The sequence below is a fragment of the Lithobates pipiens genome, unplaced genomic scaffold (genome assembly GCF_037356315.1).
Source record: "Lithobates pipiens isolate NorthernLeopardFrog02 unplaced genomic scaffold, aLitPip1_a1.2 Scaffold_16, whole genome shotgun sequence".
Taxonomy (NCBI): domain Eukaryota; kingdom Metazoa; phylum Chordata; class Amphibia; order Anura; family Ranidae; genus Lithobates; species Lithobates pipiens.
In genome coordinates this window covers 400377138-400400450 of record NW_027507748.1, presented here as the reverse complement: position 1 = coordinate 400400450, position 23313 = coordinate 400377138, and the positions used below count along the sequence as shown (strand labels likewise).

At 40.3% G+C, this 23313-nt stretch overlaps 1 protein-coding gene across 2 annotated transcripts in view; it reads left to right on the top strand.

Moving 5' to 3' along the window:
• The window catches only part of LOC143983070 (S-adenosyl-L-methionine-dependent tRNA 4-demethylwyosine synthase TYW1-like), a 321868-nt gene extending 304017 nt beyond the window's left edge, over positions 1-17851 (top strand). For both annotated transcript variants that reach the window (XM_077482324.1, XM_077482323.1), the window contains exon 16: positions 17342-17851. In XM_077482324.1, coding sequence (XP_077338450.1) covers positions 17342-17563 — 222 coding nt within the window. In that variant the 3' untranslated portion in view covers positions 17564-17851. The remainder of the gene's footprint in view (positions 1-17341) is intronic.
• The last annotated feature ends 5462 nt before the right edge of the window (positions 17852-23313 follow it).

The window sequence follows — 23313 nt, the reverse complement described above, 5'->3', positions numbered from 1 at the left end:
CAAACATCACATTATACTTCTAATAAACACAAGAAAAGGAAGGAAAATGAGTAGGGGATGGTATCGAGACTTCAGTACCAAACAACTTGTTCCTTTGTTTCCGGAGGGTGAGCCCTTCTCCCACTACCCCCGTCCACGGGGGGGCAGCAGTATTCGTTCGCAATGGGAGAGATTACAAAGAAGAGTAAAGAGAGATGGGGAACAAAAGAAGGAAGGGTAAAGAAGAGAGGGGGAAGAAAGGAGGGGGGGGGGGGAGCCCAGGCATGCAGCTTGAAGCGCGGGGAACTCATAGGAGATCCACGGCTCCCAGATTTTTAGAAATTTAGCATGAGAATCATGGACAATACTGGACATACGTTCCTGAAGTAACATAGCAGTCATGTGGGTTTTAACCCCTTTAAAATCTACCCGTTGGGACTTCCAGGCTTGGGCAATGGTCCGCTTGGCCGCTATAAATAGGTAGCCAGCTTCTGTTGAGGGCCTCGCAAGCCAGGTACCGAGCAATGTAGGAGAGCTAGCTTAGCGTCCCTTCGGATCGTAGAGTGTCTGCAGCAAACCAAAAACCCTAGACCAGAACCCCACCAGCCTTGGGCAAGCCCACCATGTGTGCATAACATCACCTCGCTGTCCACAGTTGCAGAAGCATCTGTCAGTACTCCCAGAGAAAGCCCAAACTGTGCGGGCAGGTACCCAATACCATCGGAACATTACTTTGTATGCGGCCTCCAGGGTATCTGTGTTGAATGAGCATTTGGCGACTGTTTTCCAGGCCCTGCTCCAGTCCTCTGGGTCTACTGGGGCCTGAAGGTCCTTTTCCCATTGAGTCATATAAGAGAGGGGTGCTGATGGCGGGCGACCATTCAGGGAGGCATAAATGGCCGAAATAAGGCCTGGGGATCCTGGGGCGTGTTGACATGTATGTTCAAAAAAAGTTTTTTGGAAGGGATAGGTGGACATGCGGCGCAATGTTGCAATCCAGTGCTTTAATTGGATAAAGTTATAGTTAAAAAAAAAAAAAAAAAAAAGTCAAACACAAGGGGCGCCGGCAAGTTTAACTTTATTTTTATTTTTTTATTTGTACTGTCACCAGTCCGTGTCCTTCATCACCGCCACATCTGTTATATGAGGACACTGTACTGCACTGGCAACCATATGCAGTGTAAAAAAAAAAGTATTCCTTAATTTTCCAAAAACTGACAACTTAAAAAAAAAAAAAATAAAAAAAAAAAAACTCACTATGCCGCTTACTAAATACCTTGGACTGTTAATTTTTCAATAATTGGTAATTTGGGGGATATCTGTACTGTCCTTACATTTTTGGGCCTTATGATAGAAGATCAACTGTCAGTACATCAGGATTGATTAATTTTCAGATATATACCATGGTTTGTGGACACGCTAACTTCCCTGCGGTCTAAATAATATACACTGATTTGGGTTATTTTCACCAAGGAAATGTAGCAGAATACATTTTGGCCTAAACTCGTGAAGACAGATTAAAATTGCAAAATTTTATAACCGAAACACATAATGTATTTTTTGTTTTTGCATTTTTGGTCTTTTTATTTAACAAAAAGTAAACGCGGTGGTGATTAAATACCGCCAAAAGTAAGCTCTATTTGTGAACAAAATATTCAAATTGTAACAAATGTTATAAGTGTTGCATTGTAATTGTCATTCAAATTGTGACAGTGCTGAAAGCTGAAAATTTATCTGGGCATTTTAGTGAATATAAGGTGGCGGATCACTGTGGTGTTTCTATTTATGAAAAGCTTTCTGATGAAGTGTGGATGAACATTTAATCACTTTGGGACTGTCCCTGGTTCCTGCACATATTTGGACAATTATGATAACCACTTCAGCCCCGGAAGGATTTACCCCCTTCCCAACCAGGCCATTTTTTTGCAGTATGGTACTGCATCGCTTTAACTGACATTGTTGTACCCAACCAAATTTATATTCTTTTTTTCTTCCAAAAATCACTTTCTTTTGGTGGTATTTGATCACCTCTGCGGTTTTTATTTTTTGCGCTATAAACAAAAAGAGACCATTTTGGGAAAAAAAATATTTTTTACTTTCTGCTATAATACATATCCCCCCCCCAAAAAAAAATGTATTCATAAGTTTAGGTAAATATGTATTCTGCTACATATGTTTGGTAAAAAAATCGCAATAAGCGTATATTGATTGGTTTGCACAAAAGTTAAGAGTCTACAAAATAGGGGAAAGATTTCGCGACTTTTTATTTTTTACTGGTAATGGTAGAGCGTTCTGCGATTTTTGTTTTCAGCAGGACTGCTACATTGCGGCAGACAAATCTGACCCTAAGTTCCACTTTGTGGGAACCAGTGCTATAAAAATGCACTGATCAATGTATAAATAGCACTGGCAGGGAAGGGATTAACACTAGGTGGCAATCAAGTGGTTAACTGTGCTCCCTGGGAGGTGGTTCTAACTGTATGTGGGATGGGCTGCCTGGGAGAAGAGGGATTGCTGTTCCTGATAACTAGGAACAGCAGATCTCTCTCTCTACTTCCCTGTCGGAACTGGGATCTGTTTGTTTACATTGACAGATCCCCGTTTGGGTGCACGCCCACAAAAGCCATTGCACGAACCAGCATACCAGTACATCGATTCTCGCAGCCAAACCAACTTGCCACATTTTAACTGTGCCGGCTGGTGGGCAACTGGTTAACTATTGATTATTGTTGTATTAGAGCTGCACTTTTGATCTTTGTCTATAGGCTACACTTTCTTCAACCGTATGCATGAGTTATCTGCCCGCATATAGTCTATAACAAGTGAAGAAGACCTAAAGACCCCACGACCTGGAGTTATTGTGCAGGACAAGTTGTACCTGTTTTCTGTGGGGGCTGGGTGCTTCTTAGATTTGTAATTTCAGGGCATCAATTTGTGTGTCCCCGACTAACCTGTGCCAAATGTTGTTAGTTACCAGTATCAAGATCATCTTTATAATGTTTTTTTTTTTTTTAATCTGTTGGCAATTTCTGTGAAAACTGTGATAGTTTAACGTTTTGGCTTCCTGACAAATGGGCCAGAGCATGAAGGTTGAATATCTGGCTTCCAGTAAAGGAATTTCACCTTCTCCGTCTGAATGTCACAGCCACTCTCCTGATGATATTCTGTTCTATTATTTCTGGCATTCATCTCACAATGGCCCTAATGGAAAGAGCCAGGATCTTGCCAACCCTTTTTCACATTTGGAATCAGGTACCAATGTGTTATATAAGAGGCGCTTCCTATTTATGCTGTAGCTAAGTAAGCACTCTTGTCTATCATCTGCTTGGCTACAATGGCCTTCTAATGTTGAGGCTGAATTTATCAGCATCCTAAGGCTTACTACTTTGTAAATTATTTGGCATTTCTTAAGGGAATCTTTTGTGTTGAGGAGCAATTACCAGATAATTATGCCGAAAATGTGTTTAATATAACGTTGGTGAGAGATTACTTCTGTCATGCAGCTTACAAATGTACAATGTTTTTTTCTTTTCTGATTTGATACCCCATAGGAAGAGGTTATAGCCGTGTTTTGTGACATGCTGGAAAAGCATATTTGTGTATATCATGCAGATACCAATGTGTGTGGTTTTTTTTTTTCCAAGCAGTTTATTATTATACAGGTTTTTTTATGGCGCATGAGGGTGGACATTACAGTTGCATTACAATTTGGTACAAGAGGAATCAGAGAGCCCTGCTCGTTTACAGCTTACAATCTAAGAAGGAAGGGTCAATTGATACAATTGATGGTGGAAGTAATAGCTGTGGGGGGATGAGCTGATGGTGGAAGTAAAACAGTGTTCTTTAGAAGCAGGATAGGCTTCTTTGAAGAGAAGAGTTTTCAGGGATCGCCTACAGATGGGTAGATTAGGGGAAAGTCAGACAGATGGAGGTAGGGAGTTCCAAAGGTAGGGAGAAGCTGTGGAGAAATCCTGGAGGCGAACATGGGAGGAGGTGACAATGGAGCTAGAGATCAGGAGGTCTTGGGATGACGGAAGAGAGCGCCTTGGCACCATTTTGGGAATGGTTAGTATTTTGAAATGTATTCTTTGGGTGAGTGGAAGCCAGTGGAGGGATTGGCAGAGGGGTGGAGGACACTGAAGGGTTATAAGACTGAAGGGGGGATTGTCTATGTAAAGGTAATCCAGTGAGGAGGGAGTTGCAGTAGTCGAGGCGAGAGATGACCAGGGAGTGAATTAGAAGCTTGGGTAGTGTAATTTGTCAAAAAGGGGCGTATTCTGGAAATGTTGTGGAGGCTATGGCGGCATGATTGTGACAGGGATGGTATGTGTGCCTGAAAGGACAATTCTGAGTCTAAGGTTACCCCTAGCACCCTGGCATGTGGGGACGGACTGATAGATGTGCCATTGATCTTGACAGAGAAGTCGGGGGAAGAGGCACGTGGGGGAGGAAATATTAAGAGCTCGGTTTATTCCTCAAACCACATCGATAGATAGTTGTAGTGTAGCTGTTTGATGCCAGGTGTGTGGAGGGTGGTATGGCAATAACTTTCATGTACAACACAATTTGTTGCCACAAGGTGAAAAATTGCTTGTCCAGTACTTAAAGGTACAAATCCCATAGAACACAGAAGAATGTGTGAGGCCGCGTACACACGCGGGGACTGTTCGCCCAACTTTGTCCGCTGAACAGTGTTTCGGCGGACAGTCCGCCCGTGTGTGGGCTTTCAGCGGACAGTTTCAGCGAACAGTTTGCTGAACAAGGTTTTTCGGAATTTCCGAAAAACTGTCCGCTGAAACTTGGTTTCAGCGAACAGTCCCCTCGTGTGTAGGCTTGTTCGTCAAATTAAGTTCCGCGCATGCTCAGAAAGGATTTACACGCCGAAAGTTGTAATGCAGTGTATAGGACGTTGTATTTTCCGTCCCGTCGTACGTGCCGTTCACGTCATCGCGCACGGTTTCAGCAAACTGTTCGTTCGTCGTGTGTGGGCAAGTCCGTCCATGCTAATTTTGAGCGGACTGTTTGCTGAAACTGTTTGACAGACAAAGTTGAGCGAACAGTCCCCACGTGTGTACGCGGCCTAAGAGTTTTGCTGATAAAGGGTAATGGTATAGACAAATAATAAAATAAAAAAACAGTAACAACATTCTTATGTTGGCAAAACAAAAATCCCAAATGGATAGATATTAGCAAAAATAGAAATATAGATCAGTCAATGCCATGTTTCAAAATGTAGCTGATAGGGAAAAAAATGCACAAAAGCAAAAACTCCATCCACTACACCTTGCAGTGGGCATTCTGAGAGGGTATGTCACATAGTTCCCAAAACAAACTGGTGCACTGGTATAGTGTAGTTAATCACAAGCTTATTTTTACTGTTAAAAAAAAAATACTAATTTCACTCCCCTATTAAAGTGGTTGTAAAAAAGTTTTTTTTATCTTGATGCATGTACACGAGTGTCTCAGCCATCTGGGACTCTCCCTCCTAATTGGCTGATACACAGCGGTGGCACCATTGGCTTTCCGCTGCTGTCAAAGTCAACTAGCCAGTCAGGAGAGAGGTGAGGCGGGGCTAAACCGCAGCTCTGTGTCTGCATGGACACACATTTGCAGCTCAGCTTGGGTGCCTCCATAGCAAGCTGCTTCCTGTGGTGGCACTAAACAGGTGGAAGGGGCCAGGAGCCCTGAAGAGGGACTTTAGAAGAGGAGGATCAGGGCTGCTTCATGCAAAGCCACTGCAACAGAGCATGCAAGTATAACATGTTTATTATTTTTATAGAAGTAAAAAAAAGAGACTTTACAATCACTTGAAAGGGAAATGAGCGTGTAAGGACCTTATCCTCCTGAGGCCTTCCACTGGTCTGCTTGCTGGGTGGATAAAGGGGTGTGGCCTTGCCCAAGTATCTCAGATTGGAGCTTCAAGCTATGCTCTGTCCATAATTCTGTGATTTTTGGTAGCTGGTTGCATCAGAACTTTTTTTTTTTTATGAGTTCCATGCCATAGAGGGTAAATACTTTTTGTAATCAGAATTTTTTTAGCCAACATTGGAATTGTATGCTTCCAGTGAAGAAACATTTGAAGTAGGGGACAAATGTGATAACTTGTGTGTTTAGTACTGCATGAGCATAGCCAGCAGATTCTGTGAGACAGATCCGATTTGAATGTTTGTTGTTTAATGAGATAAAAAAAATATATAAATTCTTGTTTATGTAAGCCAGTGGTTCTCAACCTCTCTAGTGCCGTGACCCCTTGATAAAGTTTCCCAAGTTGTAGGGACCCCTAACAGTTAAAAAAAAAATTCGTAGCATGGGTTGCCAGCACCCAAGGCAAGACAAGTATTTTGCACCCGTAACCCACAGACACTCCCTGAGTCCCATCCACTCGTATAGTATTAAAACCTCTTATGGTACATTTTAGGATCTAACACTTTCTCTTTGTTCTCCTTTCTTTCCCTTTAATCTCTCTATCCTAATTTATTTTTCTTTTTTTCCCCATCCCTCTCTCTAGCAGTCTTTCTTGTTCTGGTGGGGGTTGGGATCAGTGTCGGTGCTGGGGGGAGTTCTGATCAAACAATTTAGGTGCTCTTGATCAAGGTCATCTGCTGATCTGAGAACTGTAGTGGGGACTTTTAATGGCAACGCTAATCACAGGTAGTGTTACTCACTGTGTCTCCAGCTTGACTATGTCTCTAGCTCTGTAGTGTCTCGCAGCAGTGACACCTATGCCGAAATTAGGAGATAGGGTCTCCTCCAGCCCCTCCCTCTTCACAGTCCTCACCAGTCAGCTGACTTCTAGTCTCTGCCCCCCACCCATTCCGTGAACGGAATGGGTGGCTGCGAAGTGTCTGAGTGGGCGGCTGCGGGCTCCAGGAACAGCCCAGCTGGGCGGCCACAGGCTCCAGAGAGAACCCTGCTGAGCGCCCATGAAAAGGCTATAAGAGTGGCACAGGCTTCAGGAACAGCCCAGGATTTTGTGACCCCCTGGCACATCATCATTCGACCCCCAGGTTGAGAACCACTGATGTAAGCTAACAAATATGTGGCACCTAACAGTTTAAAAATTCCTCCTCCTTGCCCTCATTAGGGAGATCCTAATTGATTCACAATTCACATTTATTCACATTTATTACATAGATTCACAATTTCTGTATCACCAATATTCTGTTGCTGAATAAATCTGCTGTTTGATTCAGACCTCAGCAATTAGGCATATCAGTGGTAATGGAGTGTATTGCTGCAGCCCATTATACCATTTAAGACCTTGTTCCTTTACTAGGCTAGCAGCAGTAAAATGGCTCACACAGTTCCATATTCTGAAGTGCAAGCATAATGTATGACTACAACAATGCAGAGTTGTGTTTTAAGATTAATTGAGTTGTTAATATTTCATGGAGGCAAATTGATCACTAGTGTGTTTAGAATTAGTTTCAGCATGCTTTAATAGATGGTTATATAGGCTTGTTAAAAAAAAATACACACTATCTATCTATCTATCTATCTATATATATATATATATATATATATATATATATATATATATATATATATATATATATATATATATATATATATATATATATAGTTAGTGTGTGTGTATTTGCATCCATAATAAAATACAAACTAATTTATATGAGATAATCAAACCCTTGCATGCTTTGCTGTTAAAGTTGCTATACCTGCACAGAGCCAGACTTGCATGACCATATGTCAGAAGAAAGGTATCAGGAGCTTCTGGCTAAATCAGAGTTTTTCAGTTAAGTAAAATATTGCATATAAAACGGGTCTCTGCAGACACCCTGACATGTTTTATTTCTACATACTATGTATATGTACACACCTGTACTTTCGGTATATGCAGGCTTCCTTCACGTGATTGGACACTGGCAAAAAGTTGCTAGGGCTGCCTCTACAGTGTACTCCTACAGTGCCTTGAAAAAGTATTCATACCCCTTTTCCACATTTTGTCATATTACAACCAAAACATAAATGTATTTTGTTGGGATATTATGTGATGGTACAACACACAAGTGGCACATAATTGTGAAGTGGAAGGAAAATGATGGGTTTCAATTTTTTTTACAAATATCTGAAAAGTGTGGTGTGCATTTGTAGTCAGCCCCCTTTATTCTGATACCCCTAACTAAAATCTAGTGGAACCAATTGCCTTTAGAAGTCACCCAGTTAGTAAATAGAGTCCACCTGTGTGTAATTTAATCTCAGTATAAATATAACTGTTCTGTGAAGCCCTCGGAGGTTTGTTAGAGAACCTTAGTGAAGAAACGGCATCATGAAGGCTAAGGAACACACCAGACAGGTCAGGGATAAAGTTGTGGAGAAGTTTAAAGCAGGGTTAGGTTATGAAAAAAAGATCCCTAGCTCCGAGCACTGTTCAATCCATCATCCGAAAATGGAAAGAGTATGGCACAACTTAAATCCTACCAAGACATGGCTGTCCACCTAAACTGACAGGCTGTGCAAGGAGGGCATTATTCAGAGAAGCAGCCAAGAGGCCCATGATAACTCTGGAGGAGCTGCAGAGAGTCACAGCTCATGTGGGAGAATCTGTCCACAGGACAACTAGTTAGTTGTGCACTCCACAAATCAGACAAGAAAAAGGCCAGTGTTGAAATAAAACCATAAGAAGTCCCATTTGCAAGAAGCCATGGACACATGGGCAAACCTCTGGAAGAAGGTGCTCTGGTCAGATGAAACCAAAATTTTACTTTTTTGGCCTAAAAGCAAAACGTTGTGTGTGGCGGAAGACTAACACTGGACATTACCCTGCGCACACAATCCCCACTGTGAAATATGATGGTGGCAGTATCATTTTGTGGGGATGATTTTCTTCAGCAGGTAGAGGGAAGCTGGTCAGAGTTCATGGAAAGATGGATTGCACCAAATACAGGTCAATCTTAGAAGAAAATCTGTTAGGCCACTTTCACACTGAGGCACTTTACAGGCCCTATAGTGCTAAAAATAGCACATGTAAAGCTCCTCTGTCACTCCAGTGTGAATGCCCAAGGATGCTCTTGCGGGCAGTGTTAATTTTGGCTGAAAATTTGGATTTAGACTTAGGACTAAAATGGCATTTTAGTTTTAGTCCCATTTTAGTCTTCTGCAATTGTTTTAGTTTTAGTCTTATTTAGTCGACTAAATCTCCAATACATTTTAGTCGACTAAAACATCCTACATTTTAGTCTACGACAATCTCCAGTACATTTTAATCGACAAGCTAATTTTAGTCATCTAAAATCTAATGGGTCTAATTTAAATTGTAATACATTAGTTAACATTTCTCTACAATTTCCAAACTCCTTATATACTGCTGGAGTGAAAAATCTCATATTAAAGGTATTGAGGTATGAACATGCACTACAGACCAGTGTTCATTTTAAAGTCAAATTAAAATTTTAGTTTTAGCCTTAGCCTTTTGACTATTGTCGTATTTTAGTCATCTCAATTGTTTTAGCTTTAGTCGACTAAAATAGTATTCATTTAGTCGAATGTTTTAGTCAACAAAATTAACACTGCTTGTGGGACTTTAAAAAACAAAAGTCCTGCGAGCAGCATCTTTGATGCGCTTTAGGAGCGGTGTATACACCGCTCCTAAAGCATCCCTGCCCATGGAAATCAATGGGCAGCGCTTCAGCAGCAACACTTTGCGGGCGCTTTTAACCCTTTTTGGCTGCTAGCGAGGGTTAAAAGCACCCCGCTAGCGGGCAAATAGCGCAGCTAATATGACGGTAAATCGCTGCTTTACCGCCGACGCCCCAGTGTGAGTCCGCAAAAGACTTGTGACTGGGACGGAAGTTCACCTTCCAGCAGGACAACGACCCTAAACATACAGCCAGAGCTGCAATGGAATGTTAAAATGGCCCAGACCTAAATCCAATAGAATTTGTGGCAAGACTTGAATATTGCTGTTCAGATAATCTCCATCCAATCTGACAGAGCTTCAGCTATTTTGCAAAGAAGAATGGGTAAGAATGTTACTCTCTAGATGTGGAAAGCTGGTAGGGATATACCCAAAAAAGACTTGCAGCTGTAATTGCAGCTAAAGGTGGTTCTACAAAGTATTGACTCAGGGGTGCTGAATACAAATGCACACCACACTTTTCACATATTTGTAAACAATTTTGAAAACCATTTATCATTTTCCTTCCACTTCACAATTATGCACCACTTTGTGTTGGTCTATCACATAAAATCCCAATAAAATACACTTAAGTCTTTGGTTGTAACATGACAAAATGTGGAAAATATCAAGAAGGGGTATGACTACATTGTCAAGGCACTGTGTAACTCGCCCACTCTGTGAGACACCATTATTTTGTTAGTGGCCTGTGTTGTTCTCCTCTGGAAGAATTGTTTTTTTGTTTGGTTAAAAAGAAACAAAAAACAATCCTTTTTTTTTTTTTCTTATGCCTACTTGCAGATATGACTGCCAGTATACAGATCAATTACCCTTGATGTACAACACTGGGACCATACGTGGACCCCACTATGTATGGCTAACCTTATGTTTTTTGCTTGGGGCACTCCCTAGGTGAGACCAGTTTTCCCTTATCACTGATTCCTGGCTTTTAATAGTACAGTGCAATGTGTGTAGCACACTATACATTTTTTTTAGACAGAGGATTTGGAAGTTATTCACTTTAATGTGGTAACCCTTGCCATTTCTAATCAAATGTTTTTCTGTGCAAATTGGTGCTTTCTCCCCTCCTGTTTAGACTTGGTCTAACATGGGTGAGGTAACTGCAATACACCTCCTAGATAATGCAATCCCCCCCCCCATCTTGTCTACTGTCAACTTGCATAGTATTTTACTGTACTCCTGCCATCTTCTGTATCCAGGCACACAAAACCCCATTCATTCCGACCTCCATTCTCAGAGTATCGCACTGCAGGTCCCTCACTTAGCAATGACAGTTTTACAGGTGCAAGGGAGCTGTGACAAAAGGGTTAAGGCATTCTGCAGATGGCCTAAGGGAACCTCAAACCATGGCTCAGAGTGATGTCTGTTCCCCTGTCCCAGAGCAGTATCCTATTATGAGACTACTCCCCTTATCAGGCTTTAGCTTCCTTTTAGCCATACTTAAATATACTATGGTGGAAAGTATTGAGGATAATGTGTTGTAGTAGAAACCAGAGGATTTTCCTTCACCCCTATGTGTATTAGGAGGCTGGCTTATTCAAAAGTATTTTCCCATACACATTGATTGGGAACTGCTGCTTTTTGTTGAGATCTATCCTATGGAAAAGGAATTTAAGAAAACAATTTATTTCAGTCGTAGATCCCTATAAGTTCCCAATAAGCACCTTAAAGCGGGGTTCCCACTTATAAAAAAAAAATTAAAAGTCAGCAGCTACAAATACTGCAGCAACAAGCACTTAGAGGTGAGTAAAAAAAAAACTTTCTCCAAATGTATTTTTTATTTTTTTTAAAACACATTAATACTTTTTTTTTTGGGGGGGGGGGGGGGGGGGCTGGAACTCCACTTTAAGTTGCTAAGGAGAAATTCATGTCCGTCACCTAGACATACTACGGAAGCATCTCTCAGCCACAGCCATGTCTGCAAATTTGAAAAGAACCCTTCAGTTTATTCAGACTTTTGTCTGGTTAATCAGTTGCTTTAGACTTTTTGCTGATTAATCCACTTTCTAAAGTTTGCTCACCAGCCCTCACACCATCTGGAATACCTGAACCTTATCGCGGGCACAGCTCAAGCCAAAATTTTCCTCAGGAAAAAATTGCTTTAAAAGGACCGTCCAGATGAAAATGACACCCCTTTGCTTGCTTCTGCGTTAGGGTTGTTAGTGTAATGGTAGCCTCCTTCGAGGCAGGTTCATTTTGTGCAATTTAATTTCAGACCTCTTCAACCCAACATACTCAGGATGTGTTACAATCAAATCCAATCATTTGGTTTCCCAATACTTCTGTTCAGCTACACAAAGCTTTCCTTGATATAATGGATCTCCAGTCTTACCCTGTAATTTGAAAAGTCTTTCCTTCAAGCGCTCTGGAAGGTGGAGACCATGGATGCCAGCCTTGCAGGCTGGGACAGGGTTTACAATTCCCTGTCTACAGGGAATATTGCCCACACTGGTCTAAACTTTCCATGAGTATTCTGGAACTGCTGTCCGGATACAGTATCTTTATAGTACTTGACCTCCCTTCTGCAAGGTCACTCAGGGTACAGTTGGACAGTGCCTCAGCAGGGGGCTGAGGGACTTGTCCCTAAACAAGACAAGTGTGATACTCACTGGGGGAAACACATTCCTGCTAGAATGGGCCGCGAGACAGCTAGTCAGGGTGGTATCCAGTAAATCTGAAAGGCACGGCAGGGATGATTTTTAGCAGAAGCAGCCACCTTCGGGTAATGGTGGGAAAACCATTACACATAACTAATATTTTGATGCTGTAGCGCCCCCTCCCCAAAAAAATAAAACCCTAAACTTCTGCTTCAACTACTTCCGGTCCGCCCACCACAAATATACTGCAGCAGGGCTGCCCAGCTGCATGAAACAATGTACCTGTACGTTGTTAGTGTTCCCTGGTCTGGCATGTGTGCCACCAGTGACCCGCTTTTGCTGTGATTGGACACAGCAGGAGCCAGTCGGCGGCCTCCGGCCACCCGTAATCCTTTGGGAGGAATGAAAGAACAGTCTACCTATGTAAACGAGGCAGACCGTTATTATGGCATAGAGCAAGAGATCTGTGGTTTCTACTAATCAGGAACACAGATCTTTGTCTAGTGTCTGCATCCCCCACGCAGTTAAGCCCCTTGCACACTATCAGACTTTCTGCTGGGTTTTTCCTTCAGATTTACCAAAACCATATAATATGAGGTCAAACCTTAGGAGTTTCAATTTGTATGCAATCAGGCAGGCCCTTGCACTACATGGTTTTGGTAAATCTGAAGACAAAAATCAGCATAAAATCTGATGGTGTGTTTGGGGTATTAGAAAGCACTCCCAGGGAACACATTTAACCCTTTGCTTGCACCTGATGTTAACCCCTTTCCTGCCAGTGTCATTTATACTGTGACAATGTGTTTTTTGTTTTTTTTAAGCACTGAACACAGTTTTTTTCACTGGTCCCCCAAAAGTGTCACTTGGTGTCCAATTTGTCCTGCTAAAAATCGCTGATCGCCACCATTACTAGTAAAAAAAAATAAAAAGGCCCTAAATCTATCTCAAAGTTTGATGACTTGATAACTTTTGCGCAAACCAATCAATATATGCTAATTTGGATTTTTTTTTACCAAATAAATTTGTAGCCTGAATACAAAATGGCCTAAATTGATGAAGAAATTTGCTATAAAACACATCCAATAAAAATATGTAAAAAAAAAAAAAAGCAAACAGTAAAGAATATTGTTTTGTTTTTGTTTGTTTTTTAAATTGTTGCTCTTTTTTTGTTTATAAAAATAAAATAAAAAGCTCAAAGGTGAAAAAGAAAGCTCTATTTGTGGGGGGGGGGGGGGGGGGGGACATCAATTTTGTTTGGATAAAATTTCGTACAACCACACAATTGTCAGTTAAAGTAACGCAGTGCTGTATCACAAAAAATGGCCCAGTCATTAAGGGGGTAAATCTGGGGCTGAAGTGGTTAAAGTGGCTGTAAGTAAACGCTTACACATAACTAGTGAAATGACTGGCCTCAGGTGATGCACAGGGATGAAACGCATCCTAAATACATTGTACCTGATAATCTGTGGTCTTCTCTTATCTATGGTTCTTCAAAGTCCAGAACTTCTAAAGCTTGTCTGAGCTGTCAGAAAAAAGGGGGCAGAGAGCTAAAGTTACACTGAAGAGCTCAGCGATGAGTGTTCTGACAACTAATTTGAGGGAACGGACATACCCCTACTTTACATAGCACACAGGAACAGAGGTGAGGCTGTCAATCTGCTGGTGCTCCCTCCCCTGTCCCTTTTTTCTCTTGGTGTTAGAAAAACTTGTCAGAAGTGAGTCAAGCTGATAGCAGAGGAACGAAGCAGCTGAGAGAAATTTCACTTGGTGCTCTTAATTGAGACAAGTACACTAGAAGAACATGCTTTGTTCATATTTCATGTCTGAGGTTTACAGCCACTTTAACTCTTTACTGAAACAGTACAGCTCTATTTAAAACGTAATGTTTTCCCATATATTTGTTTAGAACAAAAGGTAATTATAAATAGATAAAAACGAATACTGTTTACCGCTTGCAGCCAGCTCTCTGCTGCTTAGAAGAGCGTTTCTGTAAAATAAACTTGGAGTGCATTAAAGATCAGATTACATGCACAACTGTATGTAGGTGATGTGCAAACTGCCAGCAAGCATACAGGCAGTAATGGACTTTCTTAAGGGTATCCTGAGAATTGAGCATCCCGGATTCTCCTTATTCAATATATTGTATATATTTTTACACATTTGTTAATAAAAAAGAATATGAATTATCCATGCACAAATAAAATGAAAATAAAATACAGCTGAGAACCTTTGTTGTTGTTTAATGAGTTTGACTGTTTTCATTAATGGGAAATATCTTTTTGCATCAGCTTGTAATAATCGATTTTTTTTGTTTTTGTTTTTATAGTGAGTCTAGCTACAGTGGTGTGAAAAAGTGTTTGCCCCCTTCCTCATTTCCTGTTCCTTTGCATGTTTGTCACACTTAAGTGTTTCGGAACATCAAACCAATTTAAACAATAGTCAAGGACAACACAAGTAAACACAAAATGCAATTTGTAAATGAAGGTGTTTATTATTAAAGGTGAAAAAAAATCCAAACCATCATGGCCCTGTGTGAAAAAGTGATTGCCCCCTAAACCTAATAACTGGTTGGGCCACCCTTAGCAGCAACAACTGCAACCAAGCGTTTGCGATAACGTGCAATGAGGCTTTTACAGCGTCCTGGAGGAATTTTGGCCCACTCATCTTTGCAGAATTGTCCCAATTCAGTTACATAAGAGGGTTTTCGAGCATGAACGGCCTTTTTAAGGTCATACCACAACATCTCAATAGGATTCAGGTCAGGACTTTGGCTAGGCCACTCCAAAGTCTTCATTTTGTTTTTCTTCAGTCATTCGGTGGTGGACTTGCTGGTGTGTTTAGGATCATTGTCCTGCTGCAGAACCCAAGTTCGTTTCAGCTTGAGTACACGAACAGATGGTCGGACATTCTCCTTCAGGATCTCTTGGTAGACAGCAGAATTCATAGTTCCTTTTATCACGGCAAGTCTTCCAGGTCCTGAAGCAGCAAAACAGCCCCAGACCATCACACTACCACCACCATATTTTACTGTTGGTATAATGTTCTTTTTATGAAATGCAGTGTTCCTTCTACGCCAGATATACTTGGACACACACCTTCCAAAGAGTTCCACTTTTGTCTCATCGGTCCACAGAATGTTGTCCCAAAAGTCTTGGGGATCATCAAGATGTGTTGTGGAGAAATTGAGACGAGCTTTGATGTTCTTTTTGCTCAGCAGTGGTTTTCTCCTTGGAACTCTGCCATGCAGGCCATTTTTGCCCAGTCTTTTCCTGATGGTGGAGGCATGAACGCTGACCTTAACTGAGGCAAGTGAGGCCTGCAGTTCCTTGGACGTTGTTGTGGGGTCTTTTGTGACCTCTTGGATGAGTCGTCGCTGCGCTCTTGGGGTAATTTTGGGCGGCCGGCCACTCCTGGGAAGGTTCACCACTGTTCCATGTCTTCGCCATTTGTGGATAATGGCTCTCACTGTGGTTCGCTGGATTCCCAAAGCTTTGGAAATGGCTTTATAACCCTTTCCAGACTGATAGATCTCAATTACTTTCTTTCTCAATTGTTCCTGAATTTCTTTGGGTCTCGGCATGATGTGTAGCTTTTAAGGATCTTCTGGTGGACCTTACTGTGTCAAGCAGCTCCTATTTAAGTGATGCCTTGATTGTGAACAGGTGTGGCAATAATCAGGCCTGGGTGTGGCTAGAGAAATTGAACTCAGGTGTGGACAACCACAGTTATAGTATGTTTTAACAAGGGGGGCAATCACTTTTTCACACAGGGCCATGATGGTTTGGATTTTTTTTCACCTTTAATAATAAACACCTTCATTTACAAATTGCATTTTGTGTTTACTTGTGTTGTCCTTGACTATTGTTTAAATTGGTTTGATGTTCCGAAACACTTAAGTGTGACAAACATGCAAAGGAACAGGAAAAGAGGAAGGGGGCAAACACTTTTTCACACCACTCTATATTGTGTTAACATTTCGGTTGTGCTTGTAGATTATTTTCTTATGCCTTTCATTGGAAATGATTCAACTATCAATATTTATATGGATGATCTGGTCTGAAGTGAGATGAGTTGTACAGGTTCTAAAAGTCTTGAGTCCCTACACAGCTTGTTATCAAACCTGCATTACTAGGCATTAGAAAGCTGTGCTTCTTGGTGCAGCGCTCATGGAACCCTTATGCATTATGTAGTTGTTTCTTAGTGCCTGATAAATTTCTTTCACTTCTCAAGCCAGAGCAAATAGTGAGAAATGTACACTGTTTTTCTTTTGATATTTTTAGTAGATTATAATGTTCTATATTTTATTGCATATATCCAAAATGCGGAAAACTCTTTAGGCTTATCTATAAACAAAATCGGCCTTATTCAGAGAACTGCGCAAGGATATTTAGACACCAAACCATATCATTTGTTTAATCCATCTTTATTAGTCTTTCAGAAGTCACATTAAGCAGCATACATTTAAATTAACATGCACAAAAGATGTGTCACAGAAGTGAGAAGTGGTATGCGATTGGGGTCATTTCTCCCTACTTATAAATCTATGAATCATTGTGATATCTAATGTGTGGTAAATATAATGGCCAGATAAAATGTTTAATTCATAAAAGCTTTCATCGAAATATATAGTGAATAAATAAATACACTTTAATTTTAAAACAGCAGCATTGTAATAGCAATAAAAACAATCGTTTTGACAGTCTAATATAAACTTGAAAAATCTCCTATCATATTGCGAGTCTGCTGGTCATCTTTTCCACAACTCCCTGGATTTCCTTCATGCTTTGCAGCTTCTCCTTTGCTGTTTACTTTCAATTTACTAATGACTACATGTCCCATGGTATCTTGATGTCTGCAAGGAGTGACTCCTGTACTAACCCCAACCCCTGAAATGCCTCCTCTCGGTACCTCTGTAGTTCAAAAGACAGGCTCTGAAATTTGTGATACTGCAGGGCATGTAAATTCAATATTGTTCATTTGAATAGGTGTAGACTAGAAATAATTATAACACAATGTAGAAATTTAAAATTTAGACCAGCGTTTCGCTTTAAATTAAATTATCTTAATTTTTTTTTAACATATTCATATGATTTTTTTTTTTCTGTTCCAGTTCAAGATTGATGGAGAATGGTGGACTTGGATTGATTATGAGAAATTCCAAGAATTGATGCGCTCATATGCGAAGAGTGGTGGAACTGCGAAATTTACTGCCTTAGACTACGTTGCAAAAACCCCGAAGTGGGCTTTGTTTGGTTCCAATGAGAGGGGATTTGATCCTGTAGAGACACGTTTCCAGAGGAAAAGTAAAGCAAAGGACATTTCTGGGTGCTAGGCACAATTATCTGCTGTAATGACGATTTCTAAGCCTTTGGTCTAAACATTTGGCCACCATGTTTATTAGACCAAAAATGTTAAAGTAATAACATTTGGGGAAGGGCCACATCCCACATCCCTCATATATGAGGCCACATCCCTCATATTTTTAAAGTGAAAAAAAATTTTTTTTGTTTTGTACACATTTTATTTGGTTTTGGTTTTTTGTTATTCATTTCTGTTTTACCTCGGTTTGATATTTTAAACCCTGTTTCTAGCTTAATAAAAAGAGAACTCTCATATACTATACCTTGCTCCTTCACTCATTTTTCTGCTACAGCCCTTTTTATCAACCAGTCATATCTACGTTGGGGATTAAAGTCATTTTTCCTCACTGGTGTGTTTTATTAGAATAAAGTATATGCTTAAATTTTCCGGCAATAGAAAAATGAGCTTAAACATTGAGACATCTTCCTTTTTTAAATTCTGTGCAGCTTAATTGAAAGACCTATAAAGGTGTATTTGTCTAAATTAACAACTTTTTTTTTTTTTTTCTATGTAAAAGAGAACCTATAGCTCAAATTGCAGATGTAGCATACAGTATGCTGTTACTGTATAAATCCGTTATAACTATAAAAATTTGTTTAGTTAATATTTGAAGTCCAATGGGAGCTGAAGGTTGTCTTTGCATATAAATCTAAATGCTTTACCTTTTTTGTTATGGATTCCAAAAATACTTGTTTTTCTTATTTACAATTAAAGCAATCTAGTCTATAAATTGTAATGTTTAAGAACTATAAAAAGGAACTTTTTTTGGCAGATATCAATATTAAAAAGTAAATGATCCTTTTAAAAATACACGTTATTGGTCCAGGTACATTATATAATAATTTATACAATTATACAGTTCAACTGCAATAAAGTAAAAAAAAAATCTCCTTTTTCTGCATGCATGTTATCAGTTAAAGCAGAAGTCCCTACAAATACTGCAGCTGCTGACTTTTAAAATAAGGACACTTGTCTGTTCCAGGGTCCAGCGATGTTGGCACCCAAGGCCAAACCGTCCCTCGGTCCTCAGATGCTGCTACCTCCATCTGCAGTAAGGGAATCGGGAAATGAAGCCTTGCAGCTTCACTTCCTGGTTCCCTACTGCACATGCGCGAGTCGCGCAGAGCAATCCGATTGGTCCCTGCTGTCTCTGTGACCCGTGTGTGTCCCAGCAGACAGCGCGGCGGGACAGGAAGAGGCAAGACTCCCGTGGGAGTCTATGCCCAGAAGTGGGTGCCAAATGTGACACCGGAGGCGGTTTCCGAAAAGCGGAGATTCAATTTTTGTGTGAACCTCTGCTTTAAGTCAGACGCTTTGACATCCCTTTCCTGATTTGGAAAAGCAGTGGCTCTAATATGCATTGTTTCCTGGCCCTCGTATTGACAGTAGAGGCAGGAAAATTTGACATTATAGGATTATTTTAGATTGCTGCTTTTGGGCAACAGAGAAGGATTAAGGATTCGTCTTAGACATTTAAAGCAGAACTATGATGAAATGTGTAGGGTCGGGTCACAAAGTGACGCTGTCATACAGTTAACGCCGATGGATCGGCTTTGGAGCATCTACCTGGTGGGATTGTGTAAAGCAATACTGTGGATTTTAGATGTTAGTTCGCACTTTTCTTTTAGTAGTGCCTTATTCTTAAATTCAAACCATTTTGCCAATGTCTCAAGATATTTCCTGGTCAGCCCTTTATTTCTACAAGTTATTGCTTCCATTAAACGAAGCTCATCAACCCTTTGTAGCCACTGAGATAGTAGGTATTAAGCATTTTCCCCAACATAGTGGAATCAGAGATTTACAGGCAGTTGACAAATATGGAGTCCGACATCCTATATTGGTCTGTTTTTCGTTTGTGCAGTGAAATAAAAAAGTCAATGTTTCAGATTGAATTGCTCTCCCCAATATAAGAGAGATCACCTTTTGCCACTTGTTCCCAAAATGGTCAGATCTTAGGGCCGAACCACCATATGTGCCAATGTGTAGCTCGGTCTCCACATTCCCTCTAGCGCAGGAGTGAAGTTGAACAAAATATTGCATGTAATTTTACTGGTGTATGAGGCCATCGAGTAAGGAGTTTAAAATGTACTGTATGTTCTACTCGAGGTAGCAGGCATATGGAAAAATTGTATAATCTTCTATTTTTGCTTATCTGTAAGTGTAATTTTTAAATCTTTTTTTCCAATGGCCTATATAGTCCGGATACCCAGAGTTTTGCACAGACATCAGAGCTCTGTAGAAAAGAGTAATACAATGTTGTGGTGGGCCTTTATATTGCATAATTATTTTAATAGGGTTCAGTTCTTTTAACGAACAAATGGGTTGCAATTTTTTTACCAAAAATATGTAGAAGACTACGCATCGGCCTAAACTGGGGAAAAAAACGTTCTTTAGTAAAAAATATTGCATTTTTTTTCAAAATTGTCGCTCTACTTTTGTTTATAGCGCAAAAAATAAAAACCGCAGAGGTGATCAACTACCACCAAAAGAAAGCTCTATTTGTGGGGGGAAAAGGACAGCAATTTTGTTTGGGAACCACGTCGCATGACAGCGCAATTGTCAGTTAAAGCAAAGCAGTGCCAAATCGCAAAAAGGGCCTGGTCCTTTGGCTGCAAATTGGTCCGGGGCTTAAGTGGTTAATCTTAAAGTTGAATATAATTTGAAATTCGCGCATTAACCCCAGTATATTTGACAATGTAATTCTAGGTTGTTGGACTTATGATCCTTTCCCTTCACTTTTACACCGTGTATGTTAGGATTCATTCTTACAGTTGAAATAAGGGTTTTAAATAGAAAATAAAATGGGTGATAATGGGCAACCCTGTCGTGTGCCATTTTTAGGAGTAAATGCATTGCTTAATATGCCATTAACCCTTATTTGTACAGTTGGTTGCACATATAAAGATGCAATTTGTTGACGCATTCTTGGTCCTATACCCAAAGATTTCAACGTTCGCATCAAATATTCCCAGTCAATCCTGTTGAAAGCCTTTTCGGCATCAGTTGGCAGTAACAGGGTGGGCTGGGAAGTATTCCCATTATAGCAGATTATAGACAAAGAGCATAAAGAATTTTCCCTTGCTTCGCAACCAGGGATGAAGCCTGTCTATTCTAGGCCTATTCAGTGTGGGATTAGAGGGAGTAATCTAGCGTCTAACACTTTCGTATATAGTTTTATATCTACATTAATGATATGGGTGTAAGTTTACGCAGCCAGACAAATCCTTACCTGGCTTTGGAATTACAGATATATTTGCAGTAAGTGACTCCCATCGAAAGCCCTCCAATCCCACAATAGAATTGGCATAGAAAGTCGGATATGGGACAAGAGTCATTCTAAATTTCTTATAGTAAGAAATTGTGTACCAATTTGGGCCTGGTAATTTATCCGTCAGTGTTGACTTTAAAGCTTTAACCACTTCCCGACCAGCGCACGACGATGTACGTCGACAGCATGGCACGGGCAGGCATATTGGCGTACATGTACGTCCAATATTCGTTGCCGCCGTGCCATCAGGAGCGCGCCGCCGGCGGCGCGCTCCCGCGCTGGTCGGGACCTCCGTGAGTCCGGTCGCAGGACCCGCGGACTCTATCGCCGCGGGCATCCCCGCGATCGTCTCACGGAGCGGCGGAATGGAGGAAATGCTGTATAAACAACATTTTCTCATTCTGCCTAGCAACTAGTGACGCTGATCTCTGCTCCATGTGATTGGAGCAGAGATCAGTGTACACTAAATGAAAGCCCAACCCCCCCACAGTTAGTAACACACCCCTAGGAACACTTAACCCCTACACTGCCACCCACAGGTTAACCCTTTCACTGCCAGTGTCATTTACACAGGAATCACTGCATTTATATAGCAGTGATTACTGTATAAATGACAATGGTCCCAAAAATGTGTCAAAAATGTCCGATGGGTCCCCGACAATGTCGCAGTCACAATAAAAATCGTTGATCGCCGCCATTACTAGTAAAAAAAAAAATAATAAAAAATTATTAATAAAAATGCTATAAAACTATCCCTATTTTGTAAACGCTATAACTTTTGCGCAAACCAATCAATCGCTTATTGCGATTTTTTTTTTACCAAAAATATGTAGAAGAATACGTATCGGCCTAAATTGAGGGAAAAAAATGTTTTTTTATATATTTTTGGGGGATATTTATTATAACAAAAAGTAAAAAATAATGCGTTTTTTTCAAAATTGTCGCTCTATTTTTGTTTATAGTGCAAAAAATAAAAACCGCAGGGTTGATCAAATACCACCAAAAGAAAGCTCTATTTGTGGGAAAAAAAGGACGTCAATTTTGTTTGGGAGCCACGTCGCACGACCGCGCAATTGTCAGTTAAAACGACGCAGTGCCGAATCACAAAAAGTGGTCTGGTCTTTGACCAGCAAATTGGTCCGGTCTGAAAGTGGTTAAGCAAAGAACTCCTCATCCATAAATTAAACTTTTGAAGGTACTCACTAGAAAATGTAGGTAACTTTGCTTGTTGTAAATAGTTTACAATTTTTCTGTGTCTTTCCTCTGTTGGTTCTTGATTTAATTTACCTCTCACATTGTACAAATCTGCATAAAAAATATAGTGTTTAACATTTAATTTCTGACAAAACTAATTTGTGTACATTCATACAAGTCTAAAATGTATTTAACTTTTTAGGAGGAGCAAACTTAAGACCCTGATCAAGGGTGATTTTTTTCTTCACAAGTTAAATCCACAGAATAAACCATATAAATCTGCAAAATGTTTAGAACAAAATAAATCAACCTGTCAAGACACCAACTTGTTTTCTTTTTTAATCTTTACTGTTGCAAGCTTGTATGTAATCTTGTATGTAGCTCATAAAACTTTTTAAAGTTTTTTTATTGAAAATAAAAGGTTTAGCAAATTATTACATTTAATGTAAGCAGACAGTAAATCCATATATGCATTTCATTATATAGCTATGCAGCGGATGCCTTGTAAGAAATATTCTTACGAAGTTTAATATAAATGTTGGAAAGCACTCTATGATGATGGGATAGCTCTTCAGTAGAAAGGAAACATATATAGATTGTGTGTTCGGAGGGCATTGTTTGAGCTGCTGATCCATCGTTCGTCCTCTTCACCACTAGTTGAGCATAGATGTCTAAAACATGCCTTAAACCCTATGGATAGCCAGTGTGGGCAACAATAAAAAAAACAAAAAAAAAACACTGAATGAAAAGTAAAAATATATGCTCAGCCAACTTTTAATGTGGTTTTGGTGCACTTATATTCAACCTGCATTGAATAGATTTAATCACAGTGAAATCACTCACCGAATTAAATCGATTGTAAAGGAAATTATTTTATACTTACCTGCTCAGTGCAGTGGTTTTTCACAGAGCAGCCCTGATCCTCTTCTCAGGTCACCCACTGGCACTCTGCCCCCCCCCTTTGCCCACTGCCCCCATAGCAAGCTGCTTGCTGTGGGGGCACCCGTTCATGCTTGCTCCACAAAGCATTTACAACCACTTTAATGCAGTCCATATTTATTATTGACAATGTCTCTGCAGTGGAGTAGTCTTGGTTAATTTACAAACATTTGCTGTATTTCTTGCTTTACTGTTGGAACAGGGAACAGCTTTGACCACTTGCTGACCAGCAGCTTAAATATTACTGCTGGCCAGCGGCTTTGTTCCTGTTTTACACCTACTTCTCGTGCCATCTACTTCTCGTGCTGTGGTTGGACAAA